The 17,651-nt window shown below is 44.0% G+C and overlaps 1 protein-coding gene across 3 annotated transcripts in view; it reads left to right on the top strand.

Moving 5' to 3' along the window:
• nr1h4 (nuclear receptor subfamily 1, group H, member 4) overlaps positions 1-17,356 on the top strand; it is a 45,005-nt gene extending 27,649 nt beyond the window's left edge. For 2 of the 3 annotated variants that reach the window (XM_055933859.1, XM_055933861.1), the window contains 7 exons: positions 4,734-4,874; positions 11,069-11,211; positions 11,694-11,792; positions 12,197-12,296; positions 14,493-14,639; positions 16,368-16,481; positions 16,755-17,356. In XM_055933859.1, the coding sequence (XP_055789834.1) occupies positions 4,734-4,874; positions 11,069-11,211; positions 11,694-11,792; positions 12,197-12,296; positions 14,493-14,639; positions 16,368-16,481; positions 16,755-16,993 (983 nt within the window). In that variant the 3' untranslated portion in view covers positions 16,994-17,356. The remainder of the gene's footprint in view (positions 1-4,733; positions 4,875-11,068; positions 11,212-11,693; positions 11,793-12,196; positions 12,297-14,492; positions 14,640-16,367; positions 16,482-16,754) is intronic. The other variant, XM_055933860.1, reaches the window with a different exon arrangement.
• The last annotated feature ends 295 nt before the right edge of the window (positions 17,357-17,651 follow it).

The following is a 17,651-nucleotide window of genomic DNA, read 5'->3' as shown; positions in this document are numbered from 1 at the left end:
TTGGGAGTTTCCATCGGTGCCACGTCGGTGGAGAGTCCAGACCAGGGTTCCACGGTGCGCATTCCCCCCGAGTATGCCGATTTGGCAATCGCTTTCAGTAAAAGGAAAGCGACTAAATTACCACCTTATCGACCGGGAAGGGATTGTGCGATAGATCTCCAGGTAGACGCTGCGCTTCCCAAGAGTCACGTGTACCCATTATCCCAAGAGGAGACGGTGGCTATGGAGACATATGTCACTGAGTCTCTGGGACAGGGGTACATTCGGTCCTCCATCTCACCCGCCTCCTCGAGTTTCTTTTTTGTGAAGAAAAAGGAGGGAGGTTTGCGTCCGTGTATTGATTATAGAGGTCTAAATGCCATCACAGTGGGGTTTAGTTACCCACTACCTCTCATTGCTACGGCAATGGAATCATTTCACGGAGCGCAGTTCTTCACAAAATTGGATCTCAGGAGCGCGTATAATCTGGTGCGTATTCGGAAGGGAGACGAGTGGAAAACCGCATTTAGTACCACATCGGGCCATTATGAGTACTGCGTCATGCCGTATGGGTTAAAGAATGCTCCAGCCGTTTTCCAATCCTTTGTAGACGATATTCTCAGGGACCTGCACGGGCAGGGAGTGGTTGTTTATATCGATGACATTCTGATCTACTCAGCCACTTACGCCGCGCATGTGTCTCTGGTACGCAAGGTGCTTGGTAGACTACTGGAGCATGACCTATATGTCAAGGCTGAGAAGTGTGTGTTCTCCAAACGAGCCGTCTCTTTTCTGGGTTATCGCATTTCCGCCTCGGGCGTGGTGGTAGGGAGTGACCGCATTAAGGCCGTGCGTAATTGGCCGACTCCGACCACGGTAAAAGAAGTGCAGCGGTTTTTGGGTTTTGCCAACTACTACCGGAGGTTTATCCGGGGTTTTGGCCAGGTGGCAGCTCCTATTACCTCACTGCTTAAGGGGGGTCCGGTGCGTTTGCAGTGGTCAGCAAAAGCGGACAGAGCTTTCAACAGGTTGAAGGCGCTGTTCACGGATGCGCCCGTGTTGGCACATCCGGATCCCTCTCTAGCATTCATAGTGGAGGTGGACGCGTCCGAGGCTGGGGTAGGTGCCGTGCTATCACAGCGCTCTGGTACGCCACCAAAACTCCACCCCTGTGCTTTCTTCTCGAAGAAGCTCAGCCCAGCGGAGCGTAACTATGATGTGGGGGACCGGGAGTTGTTAGCAGTGGTCAGTGCCCTGAAGGTGTGGAGACACTGGCTTGAGGGGGCTAAGCACCCTTTTCTCATCTGGACCGACCACCAGAATCTGGAGTATATTCGGGCAGCCAGGAGACTGAATCCACGTCAAGCAAGGTGGGCCATGTTCTTTACCCGATTCCAGTTTACCTTAACGTATAGACCGGGCTCCCAGAACGTAAAGGCGGATGCACTGTCCCGTTTTTACGACTCGGACGATCGGCCCACCGAACCCACTCCCATCCTTCCCGCCTCTAGGCTGATAGCACCAGTGGTGTGGGAAGTGGACTCGGACATCGAGCGGGCGTTACGGGCGGAACCCGCTCCTCCTCAGTGTCCGGTGGGGCGGAAGTACGTGCCGCTTGGTGTCCGGGACAAATTGATTCGGTGGGCTCATGTTCTACCCTCCTCGGGTCACCCTGGGGTGAAGAGGACAGTGGGGAGCCTTCGGGGAAGGTATTGGTGGCCTACCTTGGCAAGAGACGTTAGGGTTTATGTTTCCTCCTGTTCGGTATGCGCCCAGAGTAAGGCTCCTAGGCACCTTCCTAGAGGGAAGTTACAACCCCTCCCCGTTCCACAACGGCCTTGGTCGCACCTGTCCGTAGATTTTCTGACCGATCTTCCCCTGTCTCAGGGGAACACTACGGTACTGGTGATTGTGGATCGGTTCTCGAAGTCCTGTCGTCTCCTCCCGTTGCCCGGTATGCCTACAGCCCTACAGACTGCGGAGGCATTATTCACCCACGTCTTCCGGCACTACGGGGTGCCGGAGGACATTGTTTCTGATCGGGGTCCCCAATTCACGTCCCGAGTATGGAGGGCGTTTATGGAGCGGTTGGGGGTCTCGGTCAGCCTTACCTCCGGTTATCACCCTGAGAGTAATGGGCAGGTGGAGAGAGTGAACCAGGAGGTGGGTAGGTTTCTGCGGTCGTATTGTCAGGACCGGCCAGGGGAGTGGGCGAGATACATTCCCTGGGCCGAAATGGCCCAGAACTCACTACGCCACTCCTCTACTAACATGTCCCCCTTTCAGTGTGTATTGGGGTACCAGCCGGTCCTGGCACCATGGCATCCGAGCCAGACCGAGGCTCCTGCGGTGGAGGAATGGGTGCAGCGCTCCAAGGAGACATGGAGAGCCGTCCAGGAATCACTCCAACAAGCTAGTGGACGGCAGAAGAGGAGTGCTGACCGCCACCGCAGTGAGGCCCCCGTGTTTGTACCGGGGGACAGGGTCTGGCTCTCGACCCGAAACCTGCCCCTCCGCTTGCCCTGCCGGAAGCTGGGTCCGCAGTGTGTAGGGCCCTTCAAAGTCCTGAGGAGAATAAACGAGGTGTGTTATCGATTACAACTCCCTTCCTATTATCGTATTAACCCCTCGTTTCATGTGTCTCTCCTCAGGCCGGTGGTAGCTGGTCCCCTGCAGGACGGTGAGGTACCGGAGGTCCCTCCTCCCCCTCTGGACATCGAGGGGTCCCCGGCGTACACGATACGGGCCATTCTGGACTCGAGACGCCGGGTGAGGGGCCTGCAGTACCTCGTGGACTGGGAGGGGTACGGTCCGGAGGAGAGGTGCTGGGTACCGGTGGGGGACATTTTGGATCCGTCTATGTTGAGGGATTTCCATCGCCTCCATCCGGATCGCCCTGCACCTCGTCCTCCGGGTCGACCTCGAGGCCGGTGTCGGCGCGCTGCGGGAGCCGCGCGTCAGAGGGGGGGTACTGTCACGACTTCGACCGAGGCAGGCTCTCCTTCCCGTTCGGGTGGCGTTCGGCGGTCGTCGTCACCGGCCTATTAGCTGCCACTGATCCTTTTCTCCCCCTCCCTATGTGTTTATTGGGCGCACCTGTTTTGTATGAGGGTTAATTAGTTGGGCTTATTTAATCAGCCGGCATACAGGTTTCTTTGTGCGGGATTGTTTGTTTGTAAGTGGTGGTGTTTGTTCCGTGCATCGTGTTTGCTGTACTGTTTTGTATTCCCCGTGTCTGGGGTTGTTTAAGTGGTCACCCAGTGTGTTAGTTGGGTGGCCTAGTTTTCTGCATGTTCATTAAAGAACATTTGGTTATTGCACCTGCTGTTGCCTGCGCTTGACTTCCACTCCGACACCCAGGCCTTACACTCATAGGAAATGTGTTATTGAAAAGAACTTGTAGTTGATAACAATGTTGTTTTCGACTGGCGTTGCGTTCATAGAGGACATGAATGAAAATAGATCACATTAGGTGACTTGGTGGTGATGAGGTTCTGTTCATCTTCAGTTCTTTTGAAGATTACTCCACTGCAGGGTCAAGTAAGGCGATACAGTCTGGTACTGGTGTCCCGGCAAAATAAAGAGTGGGGGTATGCCTTACTGGTTAAACATGAGCCCATCACAATAATTAAAACAAAATGTCAAGAAAACTGTCGGTTATTACACCGCTTTCTATCATTACCAAATGTCAGAGTTATGGAAAATCAGCGAATGGGCTTGAAAATGGGTGGTAAACTATAGCCTATTCTCTAAAATGTGATGTGGTTAGACTAGAACACAGACATTTTGCGAAGGGAGAGAAGAGTGGCCGACACCAAGATGCGCACAGACTGCGGTGGACACATAAATTCTGTCCTAATGACTGTCGCCAAATGTCATAACACTTTTTGGTGTTTTGTTTAACAGAGGTCTCTTTCCATTCACCACTGTTTGTTTCTACTTTCACTCATCCTCCACTGGTATGACAAACACTCAGAAGGTGATCAATATTATATTTCCTCATGACAAGGAAAAATGTACGTATTGTTTCTGGACTTCACACAGTGCCAAGAGTAAGCATTACTTTACAGCACCATGTACAAATTATGAGCTCAGTCACACCCAAAGTGACAAACCACAACTAACAATCTATCTTTAACTGTTTTATGACAATATTGTTTTATTCTATTTCGTGTAAAACCCCAGGTGAATGGGTGCAAGTGTAATTCCACTCTGTTGGGGTGGACAATGCCAAGGATGTGGTCACTGGGCTGTCCTGCCTCGTGTCTGAGTGTAGGTTTGAGGTTAGACTGTCCCTCGTTGGTTCACCCTCTGGATAGGGTTCCCTGTCAGCTTTCATCTGTATAATGGTGGAGGGAACCTGAGCTAAGCAATGTTAATGCGTGTCATTGTCCTCATCACCCTGCGCTTGAATGTCTAATTACCTGTTAGAACTATGAGTTACACTGTTGAAAGGGGTTCATGTTAATGGTTTGAAGCATCACTTGAGCATATGTCAAGGCAAAGGGCAGATTGTATAGATCAACCAAAAATCCAATGCCATCATTCCATTAAAGGTGTAATTCATGGGTGACCGTGTACCTGTATCGTGTCATAGTATTTGTAGGGCAAGTCTATCAGGTTTATTACAATATTTTTATTAAGCTAATCAGTTTCAAGGACACTCCACCTTTACAGTACATAATATCAATAGTATTTCATCATATGACCAAAGACTGAGGTCACTGGGTAATTGTGTTGATCACTGCCTTCAGGCTTCTTCAGGCGGAGCATCACCAAGAAAGCTGTGTACAAGTGCAAGAATGGAGGGACCTGTGAGATGGACATGTACATGCGGAGGAAGTGCCAGGAGTGTCGTCTCCGGAAGTGCAAAGAGATGGGCATGCTGGCAGAGTGTGAGTATCAGGCAGAGTGTGAGTATCAGCCCCCGCCAACAGCTGTTCTCCATGATACTGTACCCATGATGCCACTCTTAATGGTACAGACTGCGAAGTACTGGTATAATGAATAAGGAAAGGGACTAATAGTCAAAACAAACCATAAACCATCAACCTGTTTGGGATAGAGGGCGCTGTTTTCACTTTGGGAAGAAATCATGCCCAATTTAAACGGCCTCGTACTCTATTCTTGCTCGTACAATATGCATATTATTATTACTATTGGATAGAAAACACTCTCAAGTTTCTAAACCCGTTTGAATTATATCTGTGAGTAAAACAGAACTCATTTTGCAGCAAACTTCCTGTCAGAAAGTGAAAAATCTGAAATCGAGGCTCTGTTCCAGGGCCTCCCTATTCATTTGCTTGAACTCTATGGCTATACATGCACTTCATACGCCTTCCACTAGATGTCAATAGGCAGTGAGAGGTGGAATGGGGTGTCTAGCTTTATCTGAGGTCAAAAGAGAGCTCTTGGAATGACATGACCCCAATTTCCTTTGTTCAGCAAGGCGCGGGAAGGAACTCTGGATTGCCTTCTGAAAGCTTTCGTTATAGACGGCTAATATCTCCGGCTTTGATTTTATTTGATAAATGTGATAATATCATCGTAAAGTATGTTTTTTCAATATAGTTTTATCAGATTATTGAAAGTTTATCGGGAGTTTTGGCATGTTCCATTCTCTGCGTTTGGTGAAGATGGACAACTTTGCGCCACTTGGCTAGCTTTGGTTGCTAATTCGACAGACGAAGAGGACATTCTAAATCCAAACAACGATTATTCTGGACAAAGGACCCCTTGTACAAGATTCTGATGGAAGCTCAGCAAAAGTAGGACCCATTTATGATGTTATTTCGTATTTCTGACGAAAATGTTTAGTATTATTTTCCGTCCTGATTTTGGGCGCTGTCTCGCTATAACGTAAGCTGTATGTCGTACTAAAGTTATTTTTAGAATTCTAACACGGCGATTGCATTAAGAACTAGTGTATCTATCATTTGCTGTACAACATGTATTTTTTAGTAAAGTTTATGATGAGTTATTTGGTCAGAATAGGTGAGTGTCAGAAATATATCCGGAGATTCTGGAAAAAAGTTGCTACGTTTTCACAATGTATAACCACGGATTTCAGCTCTAAATATGCACATTTTCGAACAAAACATAAGTGTATTGTATAACCTGATGTTATAGGACTGTCATCTGATGAAGCTTGTCAAGGTTAGTGAAAAATTATATATCTTTTGCTGTTTGTTTGCGATCGCTAACTTTTGCTGCTGATAAATGGGTTGTGCTTTTGGCTATTGTGGTAAGCTAATATAATGCTATATTGTGTTTTCGCTGTAAAACACTTAAAAAATCTGAAATATTGGCTGGATTCACAAGATGTTTGTCTTTCATTTGCTGTACACCATGTATTTTTCATTAATGTTTTATGATGAGTATTTAGGAATTTCACGTTGCTCTCTCTAATTATTCTGGCTGCTTCGGTGCTATTTGTGATGGTAGCTACAATGTAAAACTATGATTTATACCTGAAATATGCACATTTTTCGAACAAAACATAGATTTATTGTATAACATGTTATAAGACTGTCATCTGATGAAGTTGTTTCCTGGTTAGTTTGGTTGGTTCTTGGTTAGTTTGGCTGGTTTTGTGAAAGCTACCTGTGCTGTGAAAGAAATGTCTGTGCTTTTTTGTATTTGGTGGTGAGCTAACATAAATATACGTGGTGTTTTCGCTGTAAAGCATTAAAAAAATCGGACATGTTGGCTGGATTCACAAGATGTTTATCTTTCATTTGCTGTATTGGACTTGTTAATGTGTGAAAGTAAAATATTTCTAAAAAATATCTTTTGAATTTCGCGCGCTGCCTTTTCAGTGGAATGTGGGCGGGGAACGCTAGCGGAACCCCTGTCCTAGACAGGTTAAATTCATTCATACGCCACCATGATATAATATGGCCATGACAACAAAAAGACAACAGTCGCATAGTGGCAGAATAAATGAAACTACACATATGTTTGTTTCATCACAGAACCGGAGAGCAACATCTGTCCGGTGAAGTCCACAAAGCAAATATTTCATGCAAGTTAATGTTTTCGACAGTTTATTAAACGACTACTGATTTAGAAACAAGGAGTTACTGCAAGTCAGCACAAAGAGAACAGAAGCACTGCCTATTTCAGCACCTTTTCTTCTTAGACATTGTCACGTAAATGCAGGGAGTCAGGAAGCAGGTGCAGAAGGTGAGTATAATAATGAAGAATGCCGATAAACAAGACATGAGAAGTGTACAGACCGTGAATGAAAACAAACCAATACTGCCTGATGACTAAGGCTACTGAGGGCTAAACAAAGGGAAGGTAATGAAGTCCAGGTGTGCGTAATGATGGGGAGCAGGTGTGCGTAATGATGGTTGCCAGGACCGGTGGTTAGTAGACTGGCGACTTCGAGCGCTGTAGAGGGGGAGCGGGAGTAGGCGTGACAGACATTTAAACATCATCAAATCAACAAGGCTATATATGCTTAGATTAATACACTGAGAACAAACTTAAAGATACCAAAAATGATTTAGTCCAATCAATGCTGCTAAATATCATGTGGCTGTCAATGGTACTGATTTCTGTGTGCTTGTGTGTGCGTGCGTGAGCGTGCAAGTAAAAACACTTGTAGACTAGTTGAACACCAAAGCCATCTTACTCTCTTTCATGTTGGCAAAACGGTCTATGGCTCTGTCATAGAGTATGCTTTTAGTTTTTGTTGTCATAGGCTACCTAGCTAAAATTGTTGCTAGACTAACATCCTCGCATGGGCAACAATGAACAAGCTAAGTTAGCTAGCTACACTACATGACCAAAAGTATGTGGACACCTGCTTGTCGAACATCTCATTCCAAAATCATGGGCATTAATATGTAGTTGGCCCCCCAATTGCTGCTATAACAGCCTTCCCTCTTCTGGGAAGGCTTTCCACTAGATGTTGGAACATTGCTGTGGTGACTTGTTTCCATTCAGCCACAAGAGCATTAGAGAGGTTGAGCACTGATGTTGGGTGATTCGGCCTGGCTCGCAGTCGGCGTTCCAATTCAACCTAAGGTGTTCGATGGGGTTGAGTTCAGGGCTCTGTACAGGCCAGTCAAGTTCTTCCACACCGATCTTGACAAACCATTTCTGTATGGACCTTGCTTTGTGCACAGGGGGCATTGTCATGCTAAAACATGAAAGGGCCTTCCCCAAACTGTTTCCACAAAGTTGGAAGCACAGATTCGTCTAGAATGTCATTGCATGCTGTAGCGTTAAGATTTCCCTTCACTGGAACTAAGGGGCCTAGCCCGAACCATGAAAAACAGCCCCAGACCATTATTCCTCCTCCACCAAACTTTACAGTTGGCACTATGCATTGGTGCAGATAGCGTTCTCCTTCTCCGCCAAACCCAGATCCATCCGTCGGACTGCCAGATGGTGAAGCGTGATTAATCCCGCCAGAGAACCATTTCCACTACTCTGGAGTCCAATTGTGGACTTTACACCACTCCGGCCGACGCTTGGCATTGTGCATGGTGATCTTTGGCTTGTGTGCAGCTGCTCGGCCATGGAAACCTATTTCATGAATCTCCCGACGAACAGTTCTTGTGATGACATTGCTTCCAGAGGCAGTTTGGAACTCGGTAGTGAGTGAGCTCAACGCTGATTGGCAAATGTTTTATTTTTTTATTATCAAGGGAGGCCAAATGCTTGCTGGCATCAATCAATCAAATGCTCCAGCTGCAACATATCATACTGTTTTGGTGCAGACAGCATCAGATACATGGGCTACACATATTGAAACAGAGGGGCACTGTTTCCCTCCCTCAGATTATTTATCCAGGGGGATTCAGCCACTTGCAAATTGACGGAAAATTATAAAAACACACAGAGAGCGAGAGAGACGAAAGTTTATTATTATTATTTAAAAGCCTGGCTTCCCTTGGTATCTGTGAATACATGCCACTGAGTTGCAGATGCATGGATATCCTACACTCTTAGATAAAATGGTTACAAAAGGGTTCTTCGGCTGTCCCCATAGGAGAACCCTTTTTGGTTCCAAGTAGAACCCTTTTTGGGTTCTATGTAGAACCCTCCGTGGAAAGGGTTTGATAAGGAACCCAAAAGTGCTCTTCAAAGGGTTCTCCTATGGGGACAGCCGAATAACTTTTTGAAGTTGTAGATAGAAAATTATTTAAATAATACTGCGTGACTAACCATATTGCTATTTCTTATGTGCAACAGAATATCTTGCTAACATCAGGAAATTCATTTGGTGATAACCCCATCTCTTTGATATACTATTATGTGCATTTATTACTTGAGAGACTGTATTGTAGATTTTATTAACTCATGGTACTTGTTACTTGATGCACATACTATACGGTATTACCTGAGCGTACAAAAATTCATATTCAAACCCTTTGTTTTAATTCAACTGAAGTACGGACATATCTAAGGGCACCTCCTTTAAGAATATGTGCACCTGCTCTTTCCCGCTAGAGCATGGTTCCCCAACTGGCAGATCGCGGGCCGAATTTATTGGACCTCCAATTTTTTTCAAATTAAAACATAAAAAGAATTGGGTTGGACTTAAAAGACTGTAAAAACATCAGAAAATCAGCTCCTAGTGATTATAAATTTGGAAATCTGTTCCAAAGTATTCCCACGCATAATAAAGAGATATAGAGACATATATGTCACATTAGCGCATGTTAGCTCAACTGTCCCACGGGTGGGACACTGATCCTGTAGAGAATATAGAGATATATGTGATCGTATATGCAAATTTAAGCAAGGTTTGAAATTATCATGTTTTAGTCAAATATTATATCTCTTTGGGCTACTTGCGGTCAATTTGCAGTCTACTAATTATTTTTTAATTATTTTTAATTATCTTGGATTTCTTCAATAGTATTGCATTTTACCATTCATATATCCATTTACTTTTTATCAGTTTAGGATCAACATGATTATAACAGAGCTATCTCACTCTCAGTATTTGATTCTGATTGACATGTCTAGCTGTGATTGACTTGTGTCTAGCTGTGATTGACGTGTGTCTTACTGTGATGGACGTGTCTAGCTGTGAGCCTGATCCCCTGACTATCTCTTCATAAGACTGTGTGATAGTGTCATACTGTTCTTTCAATGCACTGGAGGCAGTCTCAGATCAAGCAGAAAACTGTCTTTGTGGATTCTGACACGACTGCTTTGAATTCCACCGAGGGAAAATGTGTCATACCTCTCACAATAGAAAGGTCTCACCATTGTTGCTCTTAAAGGAAAGACTGTGGAAAGGGAAAGGGAAGGGAAATGGGGGATACCTAGTCAGTTGTACAACTGAATGCCTTCAACTGAAATGTGTCTTCCGCATTTAACCAAACCCCTCTGAATCAGAGAGGTGCGGGGGGCTGCCTTAATCGATATCCACTTCTTCGGCGCCCGGGTTGAAAGGTTGAAAGATAGGAGGGAGGGAGGAAAAGAGAGAGAGGGAGAGAGGGAGGGAGAGAGAGAGAGAGAGAGAGGTGGGGGGAGTCAGGGGAGCAAGAGGAAGGAGTTGGGCTCATGTTGCTCATAAATGTTGTAGGAAGTTGGGATGAATATTGCAGGTAGCAGGCATTCAACAGCCCTGTCTGTTGGCGCTACAGTGCTCCCTCCGATGACTCCCAAAGCTATTTGTTAGGCAGGCCTGGATGGCTATCATGGCCTGATCTCGCAGTCTCCTTTGATCTCAATGTTAAAAGAGCCAATTCTGAAGGTCTTCATTCAAAGGAAACACTGATCATCATTTTCCCCTGGTTTGTCAGAACTTTACTGAAAGGAGTAACATTGACATACTCCCTACATTAAATACAGGGGTTGTATAATTTAGAATAATATCACACTGATAGAATTTGTAATAATGGAGGAATTCCCAGTCATCGAAAATAATTCCCTAATTATCTGAACTTTACATCTGTGCTAACCAACTTTCTCAAACCCATAGCTATACGGTGAAGCCACTTGAATAAAATATCAAACTACAGTGGCTACAGTGCATTCACAAAGATAATAATTATTGAAGAAGTAAGGGTGAAATTCTCCTTCAGCACTTTGTGTTTGAACCCATCATCAATGCCCACAGGTCTGCTGACAGAGATCCAGTGTAAATCTAAAAGGCTGAGGAAAAACCCCAAGGTCTCACCAGGACAGTCCACCGGGGACGAGACAGAGGGGGGAGACAACGGAGACACCAAACAGGTCACCTCCACCACCAAACTGTCGAAGGTAAACTCTCCCCCTTTTACTCTTTAGAATGTTTTTTTGCTCTTTAAAATGGGACACATGTCAGTGATTCCCAATTGAGGAATCTAAATACTATCAACAAAATTATTTTAGATTTTTATATACTCAGCAAAACTGACTTTAACCTGAAATACCTTGAATTGTAAAAAAAATAGTTATTATTTGTTTTTTTCTTTGATTGTCTACTTGTTTTTAACTAAATATAAATGCCCTACACTGATTACTGCATATGGGAATTACATGAAAATGAGGGAAAAAAGGTTCCTCAGCTGCAGTTGTCTGTGATCCCCATAAGCCCAGTGTTTAAGTAAACCATGAATATTTAAGCATGTCTAAAGTCCTGTTGCCACCAAGGGATTGTATTACTCACAGCTAAGACTGCCACTTTACAAAGTATGACTCATAAATAGCCCTAGTGTTACACCGAAGAGATTCAAAACGGATAGCTAATGGTTTTATTTCAGGAGAAGCTTGAACTCAGTCAAGAGCAACAGGCTCTCTTGAGCTTCATCGTAGAAGCTTATCAGAAACATCGAATTCCTCAAGACATGGCCAAAAAACTGGTACGTGATATCTCCTACAATTCTAGCAAATTCTGTCCCACTGGGCACAGATGTCAATCCAATGTCTATGCCATGTTGATTCAACGTAATATCAGTGAAATTATGTGGAAACAATGTTGATTTAACCAGCATGTGCCCAATGGGGTGTGTTTTTCACCAAGCCATAGTGTATGCTTTACAACTCAGACGTATTCATAGTTCATGGAAGACAGTAAGATACCCTTGTAACGTATCCCAGAATAGATGTGACTTACACTACATGCTCTCTATCCAAGTAGAAGTCAGACAGTTTTTTCCCCTCAAGTCGTAGATGAAGTTACGTAAAGCTCCTTATCAGCCAGCAGTGTCACCCCACACACATTCTGTAATTATCTCCCTTTTGTGTGCCCTTGTTGTTTCTCCAGCTACAAGAGCAGTTCAATGCAGAAGAGAACTTCCTTCTTTTGACAGAGATGGCCACCAGTCATGTTCAAGTGCTGGTGGAGTTTACCAAAAACATTCCAGGTCTGGACATCTATTAGGCTACGATGATCATGCCAATATTTTCAATACATAAAATGTTTATATAAATAGATTACTCCCATGGATTATCAGTCAACATCAATTATCAGTCAACCTCTGGCCTTTTGTACCTCGGTACTCAATACTTATAGTCTAATCGGCTCCTTGGCATCATCATAGCAAAAAATTGCTTGTATGACTTAACATAATAGTACCGAGCGGGTGTTGACATCGGTCATCATTGTAATTCAAGACTGAATTTTTTGCTATTTTTTACTTACCTTTATTTGACCAGGGAAGACATATGAGACCTAGGTCTCTTTTTCAAATGTGCCCTGCACAATACAACACAAAAATACACATGTTACACAAAATATACATATATACACATTAAAATACAAAAACACAGTCATGGGAAGCACAAATAAAACATCACAAATCACCCAGAAAAACAGTTACATTCCTCCACAAATAAGTCCCCAATCAATGCTTTTTAGCCCGAACGGCACCACAACATTAAGTTGAAATGTATTTAGAATGTTGTTCCATCAATACGGTGCATTAAAGAAAAGCAGAGTTACCTAGCTCAGTGGAGACCCTGGGAACCTGAAGAGTTAACCAATCCTGTGAACGGGTTAGGCAACTCAGGTGTCTATACTTCAACAGCAAATTTAGATAAGACAGAAGTTTATGAAGTAGGGCCTTGTAAATGAAAAGGGAGTAATGTAGAGATCGACAGGTCTTTAGCGAAGTCCAGCCAACCTTCTGACACAGGATGCAGTGATGAGTATCAAACTGTCACCTGAACAAAACAAAGGTCACTATGGTAGATAGCATCCAAGGGTTTAAGAGTAGTAGCAGCTGCACTTAAACAAATAATATCATCATTATCAAGAACAGATAAAAAATATTGACTGAATAATCTGCTTCCTATTGCTTAGAGAAAGGCACGATCTGTTTCTGTAGAAAAAGGCAACTTTAAATATTAGCATCTTAACGAGCTCATCTATGTGTTTTTTAAACGTCAAATCCATATAAATCCAAATGCCTAAGTATTTATATGCGGGAACACGTTCAATTGGAGAACCATCTAATGTAGTTCATCTGAAACATTCTTACGAGAGTTTAAAAACAACATGTAGTTCCTTTTGTCCGTATTAAGTTTTCAATCAGCAAGGGATTCCTGCATAGCTATACAATCTGACTGTAGTTCTGACACAGCCAGATCAACAGCCGGGGCAATAGCGTACAAAATAGTATCAGCCGAAGATAGATGAAGTTAACAATTTTTAACAGATTGACCAGTGGTGTTTATATAAATAGGGAAGAGAACAGGTCCCAAAATCAACCACTGTGGTACACCTTTATGTACTTCAAGAAATTCAGACTAAACCCCATCAATCATGATGGCCTGAGTTCTTTCACTAAGATAATCATGAAACCATGAACAGGCGTCAGAACTCAGTCCTATCGAGGACAACTTATTAAATTAAATAGCATGATCAACAGTATCAAAAGCTTTTGACAGGTCCACAAACAAAGCAGCACTTTCATTTTAGTGTCTAAAGCATTGACAAGAAGTGGCGCAGCGGACTAAGGCACTGCATCTCAGTGCAAGAGGCGTCACTACAGTCCCTTGTTCGATTCCAGGCTGTATCACTTCCGGCTGTGATTGGGAGTCCCATATGGCAGCGCACAATTGGCCCAGCGTCGTCCGGGTTTTGTCGGGGTAGGCTGTCATTACATCAACCCCTACAGTGGTTACTGTAATATGCTATGCCCAGACCTAAACCCTGATTAGTTTACATTCAAAATACATTTCTCAGATAAACAAATAACAAAGTTGGACATTTACCAAGGACTCAATAATCTTAGCAAGACAAGGAATGTCTCAGGCAATGTAACTCATCACACAAGCGTTGTTCACCAAACCAACTCTGTTATATTACATTGAAATGGAAAGGTCTTCCTTAACTAATCTCTTTCTGTTGTTGAGGCATCTACTGAGTGAGTTTATTTAGCATAGTTTTATTTGCAAAGAGGATTTTTTACATTTCATTATTTTTAATTTCTCACAAACCCTAGAGGAGATCCATTCTCGCCTTCCTCCCTGCAATAGCCTCCCCTGACTGTGTGTGTGTGTGTCTGTGTACGTGTGTGTCTGTGTGCATTTGTGTGTGGGTGGGTGCATGTGTGCAGGTTTCTCAGCCCTGGACCATGAGGATCAGATAGCACTGTTGAAGGGCTCAGCAGTGGAGGCCATGTTCCTGCGCTCAGCACAGGTGTTTACCAGGAAGCTACCCCATGGACACACAGAGGTGTTGGAGGACAGGATACGCAAGAGTGGTGCGTTCATACTGGGAAACTGGCACATACAAGTGAAAATACTACAACAATATTCCAATATCCATCCACAAGTCTACTACTGCTATTAGAACTAAACGGAGGTTATCATTATCATCAGTATCATGATCCTCAGAAACATCTTCAGCTCATTCATCAACATGAACATCACCTTAACATGTCAAACAAATTTTTACCACAATCCATGGTTGGCATGAAACATTCATGACATTGATAGGCATCCGGCCTTTCAATCCGGCCTTTCATCCACCACACACACACACACACACACACACACACACGCACGCACGCACGCACGCACGCACCCCCCCCCCCCCCACACACACACACACACACACACACACACACACACACACACACACACACACACACACACACACACACACACACACACACACACACACACACACACACACACACACACAGGTCTGGTGTGAATAATGGATAGGACTGCTTTATCTGACGATCTAGTTGACGAGGAGACTAGCAGCAGCCTAGCAGTGTACTGACCTGTTGATCCTTGGCCAGGTGTGGGTTACCCGTGTAAACGGACCCCTGCCTACCGGATAGCATTTCATTCCATTGTGAGCGTGTATGGGCAATGTGCCAGGTGGGGTGGTAAAAGTGGGCTGTCTTCAGGTGCTAGCTAGACTGGATCAGTTAGAACTATGCACATGATTTATCGTCCATAAATGCTGGTAGTGTTGGGTATCGGATGGCAGTGTGGTGTAAGGTAGCATGAATAATTCACTAAACATCCAATGAATTGTACTGGTCATAACACATCAAAGGAGAGGATCTGGCTTTGATATTCTGATTTGTGTGTACAGTACACAAGACAACACATTACCCCAGCGGGCAAAGCTGGTTGAAATGACATCATTGAAACCAGTTTTCTCACTGAAACCAGTTTGCTAACTGGGATATTACAATAATTACTTTTAATAGAGAAGCCCATATTTGTGAATCGATGATTGGACCTTTTGTTGTTGTTAGGAAATCTTCATAGTAATCCCTAACTAAATTTATTTCCGCATCTTTATTTATGAAACTCACTTTCATATATTTTTTAAAGAGTGCAGCAGTCTGGCTGCCTTGATATCTAAAGCCTACTGTATTGCTGTAATATGCAGTCATATCTGAGCTGTCACTTTCATACCCCCGGTTGGACAGTTGAATATAGAGTGGTAGAGATGGCTGCTCTGTGTGCGTCATTACATCCCTTGGTGCAGGTCCTGAGTGAATGGATTAGTTGAGAGACATTCAAGCTAAAGGCCAGTATGAGGGAAAAGAGAGAGATGTCTAAAGAGGCTATTGTTCTTTATCTAAACATCCAGAGCTCTATTGTCCCCCTCTCTCCCTCTTTGTGCGCTCCTGGCATTTCTGAAGGCTTATGGCTCTGTGATTTGACTGACTGGATTGGGTGGATTTCTAAAATGGTTTTGGTGGTAGTAGTGGTGGTAGGTGGAGGTTGTCCTGCTCTCAGGATTTTTTTAATGGTATCCTCAAATGGTATACTACCTTTAATTTTATATCACATATTTTGGTTCATTACAGTGGGACGTTATGGGAATTATACTAGATATCAGTATATTATCTATGCCGTTGAACAATGTTTGAACCTATTCCCCTGTGATCCATAATGCATCTATGGACAGCACTGCCATCCAGTGGTTGTGTATTGATCATGCACCTCCACATGTTTTCCAGGCATATCAGAGGAGTTTATTACACCCATGTTCACCTTCTATAAAAGCATCGGGGAACTCCAGATGATGCAGGAAGAACACGCCCTCCTCACCGCCATTACCATCCTGTCACCAGGTGAGCTGCCACCTGGGCATGTGGCACAAGTTAAAATGTCATTGTCAAATCAACAAAAATCAACTTGATTATTTGGTTTGACCTTACTGAAAGGTGATTGGGCCTTTTTAAAAATGTGTTGAATGCCCCCTATCACTCCTCCTAAAGTTATTTGAAGTTTGTGAACCGAACTATGAAATACAGTTTCTCCTTCTCCATAGACTACTTTCAGGGTGAGAAACAATCTATCATTTAGTTGTAAAATATTGAACTTCCCTTTCATCTCCTCTACAGACCGGCCGTACGTGAAGGGCCAGCAGGCGGTGGAGAGGCTGCAGGAGCCCATGCTGGAGGTGCTCAGGAGGTTCTGTGCCACGCAGCACCCGCTGGAGCCCCAGCACTTTGCCCGTCTCCTGGGCCGTCTGACTGAGCTGCGGACACTCAACCACCACCATGCTGAGATGCTCACCTCCTGGCGCATGAGCGACCACAAGTTCACACCCCTCCTCTGCGAGATCTGGGACGTACAGTAAATGGTACACAGAGGCTGCATGGATGGACGGATGGATGGGTGGATGAGGGAGAGGAGAGGAAAAACAAACATTTCACCTTAGTGACTCCTTTGACCATTTCAGATGCTGCAACCTTTTCAGAAGCTGACCATTTTACCATTTCCGATGTTCTGACTTTGGACTTAACACCGCTTGAGATGTTGTGAAGGAATCTTGTGTAGGCTATGCTCAGGTCTTTTGTGATGGACTACTTGAATGTGACCACCTGATGCCAAAGAAACTTGGAGATATTATTTAAAGAAAAGATCTCCCAATGGGATATTGGACTTATATAGCATTGACAATTCATGTTTTAATCACTCATTAAACATATTTTGACTGATAGACTTTGTTTACCGTAGTCATGTTATTGTCCTTTAATTGTGTTTATACTCATTGGGCAGGTTTCCCGTAAGCACGCTGAGTGGAGAATATTCATTGACATTGCTTTTAAGTACAGGCTTAATTTGGAAACCGCCCCATAATATTTCAGTTTGGGTAGTCAAACTAAGCTCACATCATAACCTAGTTATGAACCACAGATGTTTACACTTGCTGAAATATTTCTCACAACATAACTAGATTGGAATACTCCTGTAACATAGTTACTACTGTGGTGGCAAATATAATTAAAATTAGG

Source organism: Salvelinus fontinalis, chromosome 9, assembly GCF_029448725.1.
Source record: "Salvelinus fontinalis isolate EN_2023a chromosome 9, ASM2944872v1, whole genome shotgun sequence".
NCBI classification, from domain to species: Eukaryota; Metazoa; Chordata; class Actinopteri; order Salmoniformes; family Salmonidae; genus Salvelinus; species Salvelinus fontinalis.
Note: the sequence above shows the minus strand (reverse complement) of the source record. Positions and strands in the feature narration are given on the sequence as shown.